Genomic DNA, 15,778 nt, shown 5'->3' on the forward strand with positions numbered 1-15,778 from the left:
GTCACGTGATTGCAGTCAGGACCGGATAGGCGGCTGCACTGTTTACCTTTTAGCTACGCACAGATGTATTTTTGGTCTGTTTCTTTCTAGTTTTCGTTTTTTAAAATGTATTCTCATGGTTCAGAAAGCCTGATTAGACAAGCGAGGTAAGGAAACAGAAAAACCAGGGTTTGTTGTCGTAGTTGTGTCTCGCGCCTCTTTGTTTTTAACATTTGTTTGCTAAAAGTCCTGATTAAGCTAACTTAGAAAGTACGTTGAATTACTTTATGTTAGTCAAAATTCTTTAACTTCAAATTATTTATTCTTATTTTTTTTAAGTAGGACTTTGTTGAATTTATTCTTTATTATATATGTGTCAATAATACTGGGAAATTCGACTGTATCCTGAAGCTTTTTAACATGTTTGCTTGTAACTGCAGAGCTAACTTCAATCTGATAACATGATCACAGTGATGCATAAATGATGGATCGTTTATTGATTATGTCACCTTCAGGGCTTGCTGGGAAACATGTTTCCTCTCCACATTTTTTCCTAGTTACACAAGTCAAAACATTTGTGTGAAGTAGAACAGTGGTTAAGCTTTTAGATAAAATATTTGTATATATTCTATTACATCTTTTTGTTTTCCAGAGAGATTCAAGACTCAGAGCTCCAGAAGTTCTACAGCAGGCTTGTAAAGTTGCTCCAGTTCAAGGAGGTCAGCCATGAGTTGGTGGACTCCCTGCATCGCCTCTACCTCATCCTTTCCGCCAACAAGTACTCCAGAACGTAAGAACTTCTGCTCAAACTTCCAAACAGGGCCTCTGTTTCACTGCCAAATCATAAAATCATTTCTGTTACGACAAAGCACTAAAAGATGCTAGTTTTAAATAACGAATCAAATGTATCTTTATTTAGAAGACAAAGAATTGATTACTTAATTCAGGTATTAGTCATTTTTGGTGTTGTTTTTCAGGCCAAAATCATAACTTTTTAATGTTTTTTATTGTAAGAATTGATTGTAATTATCATAAGTTTCATATTTATTCATAATAAATAACTACATTTTTATAATAAAAAATGGGTTGGATGGAAAAATGCCTTTAATCAAATTGTGTCAAATAGATAAAATTATGAAATCAAATTGATCCAGTATTTTAGCTGGGATACATTTCCAACTGTGAACTATTATCCATCTTTAAAGTCTGTTTGTTTCTCTGCTTCATCCTATAAATTGGTTTCATTTGGGCTTTTATTTTCGATTGATTTACATCCTAAATGTTACCGATGGCATAAAGGTCAGAGCCAGACTGCCTCTACTCTGCACTACAAAACAATACTCCCAATAAAAATCATGATTTAAACCATTTCAAAAGTGGATGTTTCATCCAGTCAACCTTTAGAGCCCATCAAAGCTGTGATTATGGCTGGTATGGCAGTTATGCTGCAAGAAGACAAAAGGGACAGTGTGTGGGACTGAGCACAGCTGCAGGATCAACAGAAGAGTCCTCCACAGCAATCTGTGGAGCTAAATGCTAAAAAATCCTGTGAATCAGTGTCTCCTACTGCTTGAAAGCCAGCAGATTTTGGGCTCTGGAAAGTTCAGAAAGCTTGAACTACAACGCAGTTCAAAATTTTGGGGTGACTTAAAAAATGTTTCTATTTTTGAAAGAAAAGTGCTATTTTTTCAAGGAAGATAACTTCAAGCTAATGAGAAACACACTGTATATTATAAATGTGGTAAATGATTAGCTGCCTGCAAATATCTTGTTTTTGGTGCATTATCTTCATGTTTGTGTTTTTTATGTACTTTTAAAGCACAGGAATTTTTATTTGAAAAGATTAACTGTTAAGAATAAAGGTAGTAATAAAAGATTTTATGGAAACATACTTTGTAACAACTGCATATGTTGGTGTGATTTTGATAAAATCGGTCTCTGTATTAATTTGGTGACATTGATACATTGTTTTTGCTTCAGTAATTTCCTGTCTGACTCTATTCTTTCCAGGCTGCCCTCAGAGCTCCAGCAGAACCTGGTGCCGCTGCTCTCCTCCCCTTCAGAACAGCTGCAGGTGCTGAGTTCTGCAGTGCTCAGGGAAACACTGCCCCCGTGTGGTGAAGAGAAGAACATCGCTCAGCTGAACAGCCACGCTGCCGCTCTGCTGCTCTCTCAGGTGCTCTAGATTCAAAGCAAGAACTCAAAACAGAAAAGATAAAGGGGCGTGGCCTAATTCATTTTGTGTCTTTTTAAGGCCGGATCAAAGGACGACCTGTCCGATCTGTGCGCTCAGCTCATCCGCAGCCTGGAGATTCGGCCGCCTGACGGTCCAGCTCCGTCGCTCATGCACACCCTTCCGTTTGTCAACAGCATCCTCACACATTGCCCAGAATGCCTCACTGCAGGTGATGATGACTCCTCAGCTTTCTGCATGTTTGCGTTTAAAATATGACACCCCCCCACCCTCACCTCCAGATCACGTCATCCTGCTGAGTAAAAAGCTTGTTGATTGGCTGCGCTATGCAAGCATCATGCAAGTGGGCGGAGCCTCCTCTGGGGGATTCTTCTCAGGGTCCAGGTCTCGCCAGGTGAGCACATTACATGTTGTAAGAAATCAATGAGTATCGAAGTCTGTTACATGTTTGTGTGTCATCAGCCGGCGCCCATCGCAGAGCTGGACGGGACGGTGTCGGGGGATTTCTTCACGGTGCTGTGCGTGGGGCAGGGATTCACTGAGGACCAGTGGATGAACGTCTATTCCTTCTCTGTGCTGCGCCACTGGCTTCTCACCTACCGCGGGGTTTCCAACGACAGCATGGTAGTAGATGCCGGTACGACCACTGCCTCATTTTCCTGATTTACAAGGATTTGAATGAAGAAATACTCAATTTTTAGTCTAATTTTCCTTATATGTTTCCTTTATCATCAGTAAAATGTAACAATAATATGTTAAAACACCATTTTTATCAGAAAGGGTCTTTAAAAGTTCTCAAATCAAAAAGTTTTTGCCTTCAGATGAACCCATAGGAACACAAGTTTACCTTAACGTGTGGAATCTGCTGCAAGTGCTTTATTTTGAAAGTCAATCGGATTCTCCTTCAGACTTCCTGTCCACTCAAACCAGTTTATGGTTCAGGCTCTGTCTGAGCTGTGAGGATGTGAACTGTAATAATTCCATACCCTTAATATTTTCAATAATTTTGTTTTTTGACCTTTTTTTAAACTGTTATTTTAGTTTGTAAGCTTCCATCTCTAAATGATAAATAAGGAAGGGTGTAATTCTTTGTTCTCATCGTCTCCAGCAAACAGGCTGCAGCTCAGCCTCTCCTTCTCCCACTCCTTTTCCAATGGTAAGAGTTAAGGGACTCTGCATGCACGCATCCCAGAATTAATCAACGAGTTTCTAAAACACAGAAACCTGATCAGATCATGACTAAAACGAGCTCTAACCTCTGACCTCCAAACTGCACCTGTGTGCACAGTTCGCTTTCACTTTAATCCACTGATGAGTTTGCTAAAATGACAGAATCAGAGTAATTTACTAACATTGCTACATGTTCCACTTGCTGATCTTAAACCTTTAACCTTACAGCTGCTCTGGGATAATTGCAACAAAATAAGTGTATTGCTTTGTATGAAAATCTGTCTGAAATTTAGATTGTTTTTATATTAAGAATAGATCCTGCTACATTGAAATGCTTTCACACTGCACTTGCAAAAGTGGACCAAACTACCAAGAAGGGGGAGCGGCTATTATCTGAAACAGACACTCACTATGAAGGCGTTATGGAGCAGACAGTCAAAGGCCAAGAGAACAGATATTCAGTCAAAAATATATATTTTAAAAGGCCATCAAAAATGAAAAGGCTCAAAAAAGATTTAAACGTTACAAACTTAAAATACCTAGTAACTTAGGAAAGAACTCAAATAACTGACTTGCAATAATCACACAGCTGGATGCTAAATGAGTTGATCAAATTGAGGCGCATTAAATGAGAGTCAGAAATGAGTCAGTCAGTTTTTATTAGCTGCATTCATAGTAACTCAAGTACTTTTGTGACACGCTAGATGTTAGCCACGTTAGAAGAGTTAGCAGTGTTAGCATATTCACAATAGATGTAGTTCTCAACCACTCAAACAGATGGATAGTCTATGCTAACTCCTAACCTTGTTAGTAACGCATATAAAACAGTCCGACACCGCTAAATGTCAGCTCTAGCATATTTGCAATAGCATCCAACATAATTTGGAACTTGTGGAAATAAAGAAAAAACAGACTGATATTTGGACAGAGTGGGACGTTTCTCTCAAATTCTTTATGAGATCATAAACACAACCAGAATGAATCCATAGGTTTATCAAGATCATGTCATTGTTCAAGATAAATTAGGGTTTTTAAGTGTGCTTTATTGTGCAGAAAATACATTTAATAAAGTGATCAAGGTGTTAAAAAAAAAAACGCTGTCTGAGGACTTGTGTGAAATGGTGCGAGAGTGAAGACTAGCTGCTAGCATTTTTATTATTTTATTATATTATTTCTACCTTTTTCTCCCTCCTGTTTAGAGCTCACTTTGAGCATTGGCGACCCTAAACAAGCAGCTGTTGTTACTGCAAAATGTTACCAGGTGCTCCTAATCCACTCTCAAAAGTGTAGTGTGAAAGCAGACCAGCCAAAACAAAGTTAGTTAGCATTCCCAACCTATGAAACCCATCCTACTGGACTGTTTTAGCGTGAAAAACCCTTAAAGTGCTGTGAAATTTTTATTTATTTATTTATTTTTAACTCTAGAATGTGAAGCAGCAGCAAAAATCTCTCAATGTGAGGTGAAAGGGAGTGAAGGCCTGCTTCATTTTTTGGAGTCTGAAAACCACTTTAGAATTAAAAATATTGAAAAAAAAAAACACAATCTCCAAAGATTCTATTTTCCGTTTATTTTTGGTTAAATTCTTCTCAAATTTGAGTAGAAGTAAGCATCTCTTTGCAGTCTATCCAAGATAACTTTTCCCCTCACAGACGATCGGTCGGAGGTGGACGGGTCGGTGGTTTCCATGGTTTCGGCCACCTCCTCCTCCAGCCGCCTGCTTTCTCCAAAGGAGCGCCTGAGAGAGAAATCCTTCCAGTACTGCCAGCGCCTCATCGAGCAGTGTGATCGAAGTGCGTGAGAGATGAAACGTCCCACGTGCACTTTAGTGCTCTCTGTTTGAACCATGTCATCCTCTCCTTTACCCCTCAGAGGCCCTCAAGAAAACCGACACGGATCTGCAGAAAGCGGTGAGCTTCTGGATCAAACCATGACATCTAAAAAGGCTGAAAATCAAGTTTTAGGTTTAGATTAAAAGCTTTTAGGTGTATAAAATGTTAAGTTCAATTTAAAAAAATAGAAACTTCTGCTTTTGTTCTCGTTCTGTCCTTTCTCCTCAGTGCCTGGTGGAGGCCGTCTGCATCCTGGACCTCTTGTGCGCTGAAGACCCGTCTCTGGTCTACAGAGTGTTCCCGTGCGTCAAGGCCCTTTTTGGTCGACTCAGCTCCGACCTGTCGTTTGCCAGAGTGCTTGTGCCCGTGGCGCAGTTCTACCTCAACCACGGTGCGTACGAAATCATCACAGCTGAATCTGCTTGTCAATATACAGTGTTCCCTCGTTTATTGAAGAGGTTACGTTCTAAAAATAACCTGCGATAGGTGAAATCTGTGGAGTAGGATTTTAGATTTTTTTAAGGCTGTAAAATGTGTTTTTTTTTTTCACTTTTCTTAGGCAGAAATAAACATTTTTTACACTTTCTCTCGTTTAACCTCTACAAGTTCAAACCTTCATCGAGAAATACATTTTTTAGAATAAAAACAGATCAAAGACCCATGTATGTTCGGCAAACTGAACGGATTCTGGACAAGAGACACGGCATTTGATTGACAACAGTCTACAGCCAATCAAGATGCAGATATAGTGAGGGAACGCTGTATGTCCAACTTCCCTAAATATAAGCTTCATTTCTAACCTGAGAGTCAAATGTTTGCAGATGATATCATCATTTATAGAAAAAGCAGAAAGGAAAATCTGGAGAAGTGGGTGTTTGCTTTGTAAAGAAAGGGAATAAACATTAAAATACACACATGAAAATATTAATGTTCACTTCTATTTTATACATGGGGACTTGTGAATCACACAGACAGCTTTGACGCTGTCTCCTCCCATGAATTTAGACGTAAAATATTCTTAAAATTGTAGCTGAAGTTCATATTTTGTCTAGATTCCAATGAAAAATTCCCCAGACGTAAGATAAAACTATTTATTGAATAGAATATTCAATAAATACACTAAAAAGGACAGATAGATTAATGAAAAACAATACATGTAACAGTTTTTTTGTCTGGTAAAAACATTTAGAGAGTGGGAGCAAAGCAGTGAAATCAGCAGAATCAGAAGATCCTAGAACCAAAAAGCTGAACTTATGCTAAAATCAGGAGATCAGAAGCTGCAGCTCAATGCATGCGTTTGAGTCAAAAGCAGGAAGAGATCTAATAAACTGAACTCCAACCTATTTCTCAAAAAAAATGAATATTTTTCAAAAAATTTTTAAGCATTTCTGCAGGATTTTCTGAAGTGTTGCGTGTTGTTCAGGTGAGATGGCAGCAGTGGACTGTGAGAGCGTGTGGAAGCTGGTCTTCAGCCAGTTTCCTGCCGAGCTCTTCAACGACCCCTTCCTGGCTCACGACTTCCTGCGTTTCCTCCGGTTGAACCTGGAGGGTCTGCAGCGCGCGGCTCCACACTTCACACGCTACTTCCCCAACTTCCTGAAGGTAGAAAACCAAACAAACGAGTGCAAACGTAGCTTCTGCTGCAGCGTTCTTTAACCCTGCTGGTGTAGTTCCTAGCGTGGGACAGCCCGGCCACGCTGGAGGACTTTGTGGATCTGCTGCCCTCTCTGGTGACGGCTGGATCTGCGGTAGAGCTGCTGCACACTTTGCTGGACCTGCCCTGTCTCTCTGCCACGCTGGTTCTGCAGCTCAGGTAGATAAGAAACCGCACCAGCAACTTCCTTCTTTGGCTTTCATCACCGAGAGTTTGCAGTCCACTTCACAACGAAAACAACCAATATTAGAGCATCCATTGCACACCAATCTTTTACTTCTCTTAGCCCTATGTGTAATCCTGTCTGTGAGAAGACACTAGACAGTTTTGTCTTGATTGATGCAGCTACCCTACAACAAGTGATCTCTCAAATGAAAACAAAAACATGTTCTCTCGACCCCATCCCCACCTCACTTTTCAAGTCAATCTTTGGTTCCTGTGAGGAAGAACTATTGAACATCTTAAACTGCTCTCTTCAGACTGGTATCTTCCCTGCATCCCTAAAAACTGCGATGGTGAGACCCACTCTGAAGAAGAGCGGTTTAGATGTTTCAAATCTCAATAATTTCCATCCAGTATCCAACCTGTCATTTTTAAGTAAGGTTTTAGAGAAACTTGTTTTTATTCAATTAAATGATTTTATTAATGAAAATAATATTTTAGAAAAGTTTCAGTCTGGTTTTAGACCTCATCACTGCACAGAGATGGCACTTGTCAAACTTGTCAACTTGTTAAATGATCTCAGGTCCAATGCTGACACGCAAAAAGTCACAATTTTTGTTTTACTGGACCTGAGTGCAGCATTTGACACAGTTGACCACTCCATTCTTTTAAACAGACTTCATGACATGGTTGGAATTACTGGAAGAGCTTTTAACTGGTTTAAATCCTATCTTTCAGATAGTGATTTTATTGTTAGTGTGAATGATTCCTCTTCAGGGAAGCATAGACTGATATGTGGGGTGCCTCAAGGTTCCATTCTGGGTCCAATACTTTTTAATCTCTATATGACTCCGCTTGGTGACATCATCAGGAGGCATGGCATAAGCTTCCATAGTTATGCGGATGACACTCAACTTTATGTAGCTGTCTCTCCTGATGACATAAAACCCATGGACGATCTGTTTAACTGTATTTTAGATATACAAAGATGGATGGGAGAGAACTTTCTGCAACTCAATCAAGATAAAACTGAAGTTTTAGTCATCGGTCCTCAGGCTGAGAGATAGAGGGTCCAATTTTATCTGTCTGCCAAAAATGTGGTTGTTTGTGACAAAGTTACAAACCTTGGTGTAACGTTAGACTCAGACATTAGCTTCGATGCACATACAAACCAGGTGATTAAGTCAGCTTTTTATCACCTGCGTAATATCTCTCGAGTCAAACCCTTTCTCTCCAGAGCCAGTGCTGAAATTTTAATTCATGCTTTTATAACATCTAGACTAGACTACTGTAATGCGCTCCTCTCTGGTGTAAAGAAAAACACAATTAATCGGCTGCAGTTGGTCCAGAACGCGGCTGCACGCCTTTTGACCCAAACCAGAAAAAGGGAGCACATTACACCGATTCTGAAGTCCCTGCACTGGCTCCCCGTCAGCTTTAGGATCGATTTTAAGATTCTTTTATTAGTGTATAAGAGTATTAGTGGTCTTGGACCTTCTTATCTATCCGAGCTACTTTTAGCCTATGAGCCTCCAAGAACCCTCAGATCCTCAAGTGCAGGCCTGCTAAAAGTGCCTAGAGTTCGAACAAAAACCCATGGCGAGGCCTCGTTCCAGCACTACGGGCCTCGCCTGTGGAACAGCCTGCCTGAGGAGGTGAGGACTTCATCAACTGTGGAGGTTTTTAAGAAAAAACTCAAAACTCATCTTTTTAGGTTAGCTTTTAACTAGCTTTTAGTATATGTGTATGTTGTATGCGTATATACATTTTATTGTGCTATTCATAATTTTATATGTAGTATCTTTTCCTACCTGTTTTTATGAATTATTACTGTCTTTTATCATCATTTGTAAATTTTTATTATTATTTATTTATTTATGTTTTTATCTTTATTTATTTATTTTTAATCTTTCTTAATATTAACTAATTCCTCGGCTTGTTTCTTTTACTTAACATCTGCTTTTAAACTAGTGTCTTCTCACATTTGGCTGGGTCGTCTGCTTCCTGGCCCACGGGACATGGCCCTGATGTACCCACTGCTCCATCGCCAGGGGTTTCTCCTCGGCTGGTGGGAGGCTGTGGGTTGCGGGGCTCTCGTTCCTTGGCCCAGGAAGTAGACGACCAGCTGACAGGAGGTTGGTGTTGACGGCGTCTTCAGGGTTCTCTCATTTGACATTTAAGAAACGTGAGGGTTCCTATGTATTCATATTTTATCATTCGTTTTATTTGTCTGTTGGTGCACTTGTTCACATACATGGTATTCGGGGGTTGATTTTTATTTTTAACAAGAGGGTATTTTAATTGTGTTGTTTGTTTTTATGTACAGCACTTTGAAATGTATTTGTATATATGAAAATTGCTCTATAAATAAAATTAATTTTGAATTTGAATTTGTTCGTCAGGTCCACGTCTTTACCCATCTCTGATCCGGGCAGCCGAGGGCTCCTGTCACTAGACGCCTTCAGAAACCCCGCGTTCAGAGGACTTTTCCTCTTTCTTCTCCGCACAGAGGCGGGTTCAGGTACTTCAGGAATGCAATAAAAGTCTCTAATTGTCACTTTTATTCTCTTCAATTTAATTTACAGCCACAATTTTCCAACTTTTCTTTATTAATCTTGCAGAAATATGTTTAGAAAATTAAGTTTTGATGCAGTTCGTAGGTATTATTCTGGATTGTATTTAAATATATTTTATGTTCTTGAGCAATGTTGCTTTGAAAGCCTCCTAAAATAATTGTAATTTCTACTGGTAGGTGACACAATAGAGCGACTGAGCACGCTCCACGACCTGCTGGCAGAGGCTGCGGAGTGGCCCAGAGTGGTTCATTGTGCTCAGACCGTCCCTGTCCTGCTGCACGTCTATTTCAACACAGTCATTACGGTGAAGACCGTCATTTACGTCGATGTGAGGATTTTCAAAAACATATTGACTAATTAGTTTCATCTGCAGGTTGCTGACGAGAAGCTTTTAGCCCATTTGATTCTGGTGATGCTAGAGAGGAGCAACCTGCTCCTCAACATGCCCACATACTGCAAAGAGATACACAGGTACGGCCCAACGCCCGCAGCTTTCTGTCTTTTCCCGATCGCCTCCTTCAGTCTCGTCTGGCGCCTCCTGCAGGGTGTTCAGCTCCCAGCTTCTCCGGCTGTGCAAGCTCCACCCCTCCCTGGTGGTGGACCAGTCTCAGGAGCTGCTGGAGTTCGCAGGAGCCACAGCCAACGTCTACAGCAAAGAAGAAGTTTACACTCATGTGGTGAGGATTTAAAAAAACAGTTAAAATCAGCATTCATTGATCTAAAAAAGGTCAAAAATCATCTATAAAAAGCAGCAACTACTCATTTGCAGTTATGATTAAAACTGTACTGTAATAATTACATTTTAATAAATGATTACAAGAGTTAAATAAGTATCAAGATGGAACAAAAGAAACAGATAAAGCTTTTTAACAACAATCTTTAGAGTTTAGTGAAACCAAACTAGAGATGGTTTGATAAAATCTTCTAAAACTTTTTGTCCTTTCAGCTAAAATTCAAAGAATGAAGTCTAGAATCAAGATGAATAAAGTTCAAAGTTAATCTTACATTGCAAAAGGTGAAACTTTGTAACAATTTATATAAGTTCTGTAATTTGTTGCATTAAAAATGTTATTTTTTTAATCAAATTACATTTTTGAGGTAAATTAAACATTTAATGAAATGAAAATTAATATTTTTAAATGTTAAAGTTTACAGAACTTTTGTTAATTGATAAAATATTTCACTTTTTCAGAGTGTGGAGATGCTGTCATTATTTCAGTGGGACTGCACCTAATAAAATTCAAGACTCTTTAGAAGTCCCACGATGATCATTTTTAGAACTATTCTAAAAGTGTTCACAGTGGTCTTTTATCTATGATATAAAAACAAACCCATGTCATTTTGTGGGACATACAATCAGACAAAAAAAAGTATTCAGTCAACCACCAATTGTGCAAGATCTCCCACTTAAAAAGATGAGAGAGGTCTGTCATTTTTATCTTAACGATATCTCAACTATGAGAGACAAAATGAGAAAAAACATCCAGAAAATCCCATCGTCTGATTTTTAAAGAATTTATTTGAAATTTACGGTGGAAAACAAGTATTTGTTCAAGATTTCTGTCTCTCACAGACCTGTAACTTCTTCTGTAAGAGGATCTTGTGTTCTCCACTCGTTACCTGTATTAATGACACCGGTTTGAACTGGTTATCTATATAAAGACTCCTGTCCACAACCTCAAACAGTCACACTCCAAACTCCATCACCAAAGAGCTGTCTAAGGACACCAGAAACAAAACTGTTGACCTGCACCAGACTGGGAAGACTGAATCTGCTGTAGATAAGCAGCTCGGTGAGAAGAAATCAACTGTGGGAGAAATTATTAGGAAATGTAAGACAGCCCCAAAACATCTCTGCTCTAGAGGAGATCTGCATGGAGAATTGGATACCAACAGTTTGTGAAAACCTTGTGAAAATTTACAATAAATGTTTGACTGCTGTCTTTACCAACAAAGGGTTTATAACAAGTATTGAGTTGAATTTTTGTTATAGACCACATACTTATTTTCCACTATAATTTACGAATAAATTCTCTAAAAATCAGACAATGTGATTTTCTGGAATTTTTTTCACATTTTGTCTCTCATAGTTGAGATTATTTAATTATAGGTTGAAAATCCTACAATGAACTATATAGCTAAAACTGAGTCAATTTGTCTTAAAATTATGCTTTAAAAATAGCTAATCTCGTGTTCAAACTTTTTTTCTGGGTTAGTTGGTACAAAAATTGTGCAAATATTGTTTGTCTCTGTCACCAGTTTTGTCAACCACTGCATTTGAAGATCTAAATGACAACTTTTCTGTTGTTTTACACTAACAGCTGATAAAATAATAATTATAAAAGGCTAAATTCTGTGCCACATTTGACTAGAATTATTCCTATATTTGAGAGAGTTGTATATCCTGTCAGTACTTCAGTAATCTGAAGTGATGCTGCTCTTAATCTCAGGTGTGGGTTCTGGGAGAATACCTGTCGCTGTCGTCTGACTCCCGCTGCTCCGTGCGGCTCATCACTTCCTGTTTCGAATCTCTGGAGGCTGTGCTGTTTGAGATCACCTCCTCTGCCCCTCCCCCTGGGTCGGTGTGCCCCGCCCCTAAGGTCATCACCACCTTGATGAGCGCTCTGGCAAAGCTGGCGTCGCGATCACACGACCTCATCCCCAGGTAGGACAAGAGCTCTATGGCCGTTTGGACTTTCTTTCCCATCAGAACCCCCCGCCGGACCCGTCTGTCTCTCCACAGGGTGTCCCTATTCCTCTCTAAAATGAGGAACGTAACCAAAGGCGGCTCGGTTCCCTGGTGCAGCGATGAAGAAGACGTGGTCGCCATAGTAACCCGAGGGGAGGAGTTGTGGTCGCTGCTGAAAACCCCGGGCGTGGCCCAGAGCGTTCTGACCCCGCCCCCCTACGTCAACGCCCCTCGATGGCACAGAGACAGCAATCTGGCCCTGCCCCTGCAGCTGCGGGCCCTCACCGCCCTCACACACTCGCCCTGACGCACAAACACCTTCATGTCCTCAACATTCACACGTCTGCACATTCTTCCTGTAAATAAAGAAATAAAGTTCATAATAAATGTTCTTTTTATTGATTTCACAGAAATAGATCCTTTTACAAAATAGAAGTTTTAATAAAAATGATTAAAAACATTCACTTCCTGAGTTAGTGCTCTCTAGGGTTCAGCAGCAGATGTGATCAGTTCAGTGCTCTCTCAGTTAAACAGGGATCACATACGATCTGCATTCATGTTGGAGGTTTGAAGCTCCAGGTCGTCGTCGTTGAAGTGCTCGGTTAAGAGTGCATAAGTGAGCTGAGGCCGCAGAACTCAACGTTCAGTTCGTGTTTACAATACGGTCTTTCCCAGAGGTCTGCAACCTTTAACCAAAACCCAGTGAAGTTCAGAGGAAAAACTTTATAGCTTTTAGAAATTTACAAAAGTTACATTTCCATAAATACCAAGTTGAACTTCCGTTGCTTTTGACAGCAGCACATGCAAGTTCCTTTCAAAATAAAAGACAAAACAATCCTCCGTCTGCAGCAGATTTTCTTGAATTAAAAATGAAATTAAAATCCAGTCAAACATGACATTTTCTATTATTATGACTTTGGAGCAATTACATTATTTTTCATATTTTACTATCAAACATAAACAAGTCAGTCAATGACTAATTTAGTAGTCGACTGGTTGTTTTTTTTTTGGCTTTTTTTTATTTCAAAACTACGATGTAGTGAAGTTGAATACAGCTGTGAGCTTATCATCACAAAATGAACTTTTTTATATTTGGAAACTTTACTTTTTGAGAAATATAGTTCCTTTGTTTCATATGCGAACCTCAGTTGATTTAATCTTGTTTTAATGCCAGAAACTAATGAAGGAAAGACTCTTCATGATTCATTAAAAGTTTAACTATTGTCTTTATTTTTAGTTAGCATATAGCTGAAACACTTCAAGTTAAAGCTAACGATAGTTAAGATGTGTTTTACATCCAGTTCACGCATGACCTGATTAGTCGACTAATACTAATTATACGACTAATACTAATACTTGCCTCTGAACAGATGAGCAGCAGATAATTTTGCTCAGTTATATGAGAAAAATCTGAAAACAAAATGTATTTACCTAAAACAAATAAACCAAAACTACAAATGTGCATTTTTGTTCAAAGCCAAAGAGCTTTGAACATTATAGGGATAAAGGAGCTGCATATATTTCTCAGGTTGCAGAGCTCGGGTCTCTCCTATCTGGGTTAACTGATGACCTCAAACTTTAGAGATTTCAAAGAACAAATAAGAACCAAATAACTCCAAAAACCGCCACCGTCTTCCTTTAACGGTTGGTTCACGTTGGTGCGTCGCTCAGATAAAACTGCTCTGGCTGTGAACTCAGATTACAGCTCAGGATTTGCTCCTAAAAATAATAAATAATTCCTCCATGATCAGTTTAACTTAGAATATTTTCAGCAGAATCCGTGTGTGTGGTGCGTCATGGCACAACACTCCATGAAGTTAACAGTGATTGAAGAAAGAAACCCAAAGATGAGATGTTTTACATGAAGAGCAGAAAGTGACGTTCTGATGTCTCCACTGTGATACAGTTACTGGTCATTTTTTCTTGTTATCTGTGAGCGCAGCAGGACTCAAGCTAACTCTAGCTGCAGCATAGGTCCAAAAGCTGCAGGCACTCGTGGTAACACCAGGAAAAATAAATACATGAAAGTTGACTCCATATTTGTGTTTAAGACATCTGATTGCCACATGCAGCTCAATGCATCACAGCATCGATTTGTTTTATGAATTAATTTAAATGCTTTATTTCTCAGAAGGTAATGTTTTTTTTTTTTTATAACAGTGCCATGCTAGACTCATAATCCCAAAAAATTCTCTCATAATCCTGAGGTAGACGACAAGTTTGTCAGGGTTATTGCAAAAAGGATGGAAAAACCAAAGATCATCTGTGTGGACATTCATAGGAAGTTGAACAAAAAGATAAAAATGAAAGATGAACAAGCAGCAGGGGTTGGAAAAAGAGCACATTCAAGGATCAGGATAATAAAATGCTGCAGCTAGAGTAGGAAGTTCAAGAGTTTGATCCAAAGATCTGGAATGTTCATGTGGGATCCAAAGTTATAGTTTTGGATAAAAGTGTGTTTTATTGTGAAAATCCAAGAGGCACTGTCTGAAGAAGAAAGGAGAGGCGTGGACGTTTCTTCGGCTCTATTGTGGGGCTTTATAGAGAAGAATCATCAGCTGGTGTTTTATCAGCTCCATCGGACTACCAAGAGGCTTCAAGAAAATACTCTTCATTTTCCAGCAGGGTTTGGTCCGTATCCTCACAAAAGGACAAATAATTTCTTTGAGGACGCACTTTTAGGAATTATTGACCAGCAAAAGAAAATTATTCTTAAAGGCGATCAGGTTTTTTTTATATTTTCATATTTTGAGCTGATTTAATAAAATATAAGATCTACAAACATCCCAGTGAGAAAACCTCACTTCCTTTGTGAAATGATCAGTTGTTCCAGTGCCTCTAAAGATGCTAAATCTGGACCGTCTCCATATAAATGCTACTCTTAGTCATATTTTTATAAATATAAACTCTCCACTGATCAGTCTGCAAATATCAGTCCTTATTTGAGTGTATTCAACACACAAAGTTGAATTAAAGTGAGTCTTAGTGCTCTTGAGGCTAATTGTTACCAGCATGACCCCAACTGTTCAGCTGTCAAACCCAAAAATGTCCTCGAGTCCGTTTGATACAGTTGGCAGTTCAGACAGCTGGGTGAACGTCACCTGGACGTCTGCAGCGACGGCCCAGGTGAGTACAGGTACCTCCAGATGGCGTAGTAATGAACGGCTGCGCCAGCCGCCACGAAAAGGTGCCAGATGGCGTGGGCGAAGGGGATGAGGCCGTCGCTCTTGAAGAAGACAACGCCGACCACGTAGAAGACTCCTCCCACTGCCAGTTCACACACACCTGCTCGGTCCACCTGCAGGATTAAAATCACGTCATTTCTGAAACTTGCAGATCAGCAGAATTGTAGTATTTTATGTTCTTTAGGTACTTTATGGTTCTTTTGGCAGGATGTTGATGTTACTTTAGGGTTTGTTTCATAAATCTTGACCTCTAAAGCCTGTCACATACAGACAGAGCTCTAAAAAAATTGAGATTTAAGTCAAATGAGTTTATTTTAATAGGTCAATGCACAGATAAAT

General features: G+C 39.4%; 2 protein-coding genes across 6 annotated transcripts in view; one reads left to right on the forward strand and one right to left on the reverse strand.

Annotated features, from left to right (window-relative positions):
- ap5z1 (adaptor related protein complex 5 subunit zeta 1) lies at positions 1 to 12,657 on the forward strand. 2 transcript variants are annotated; one of them, XM_024271977.2, is made up of 18 exons: positions 1 to 146; positions 632 to 769; positions 1,990 to 2,155; positions 2,234 to 2,384; positions 2,455 to 2,567; positions 2,636 to 2,810; positions 3,282 to 3,329; positions 4,994 to 5,134; positions 5,214 to 5,251; positions 5,402 to 5,564; positions 6,597 to 6,775; positions 6,844 to 6,986; positions 9,392 to 9,510; positions 9,742 to 9,869; positions 9,939 to 10,036; positions 10,110 to 10,242; positions 12,016 to 12,230; positions 12,309 to 12,657. In XM_024271977.2, exons 1-18 carry the CDS (start codon positions 106 to 108, stop codon positions 12,559 to 12,561), a joined length of 2,442 nt encoding a protein of 813 aa, XP_024127745.1. In that variant the 5' UTR covers positions 1 to 105; the 3' UTR covers positions 12,562 to 12,657. The 2 variants fall into 2 exon arrangements, with proteins under 2 accessions (XP_024127745.1, XP_024127746.1); XM_024271978.2 differs by lacking the exon at positions 3,282 to 3,329.
- The window catches only part of mmd2a (monocyte to macrophage differentiation-associated 2a), a 17,262-nt gene continuing 14,114 nt past the window's right edge, over positions 12,631 to 15,778 (reverse strand). For all 4 annotated transcript variants that reach the window (XM_024271981.2, XM_036213338.1, XM_024271980.2 and 1 more), the window contains one exon: positions 12,631 to 15,552. In XM_024271981.2, coding sequence (XP_024127749.1) covers positions 15,352 to 15,552 — 201 coding nt within the window. In that variant the 3' untranslated portion in view covers positions 12,631 to 15,351. The remainder of the gene's footprint in view (positions 15,553 to 15,778) is intronic.

This window comes from Oryzias melastigma, linkage group LG8 (assembly GCF_002922805.2).
Source record: "Oryzias melastigma strain HK-1 linkage group LG8, ASM292280v2, whole genome shotgun sequence".
In the NCBI taxonomy this organism is placed as follows: domain Eukaryota; kingdom Metazoa; phylum Chordata; class Actinopteri; order Beloniformes; family Adrianichthyidae; genus Oryzias; species Oryzias melastigma.

Coding starts and splice junctions, on each gene's coding strand:
- ap5z1 (XM_024271977.2), top strand. CDS start 106: ATGTATTCTCATGGTTCAGAAAGCCTGATTAGACAAGCGAG. Junction 3,330..4,993: donor CTCCCACTCCTTTTCCAATG/GTAAGAGTTAAG, acceptor TTCCCCTCACAG/ACGATCGGTCGGAGGTGGAC. Junction 6,776..6,843: donor ACTTCCCCAACTTCCTGAAG/GTAGAAAACCAA, acceptor CTGCTGGTGTAG/TTCCTAGCGTGGGACAGCCC.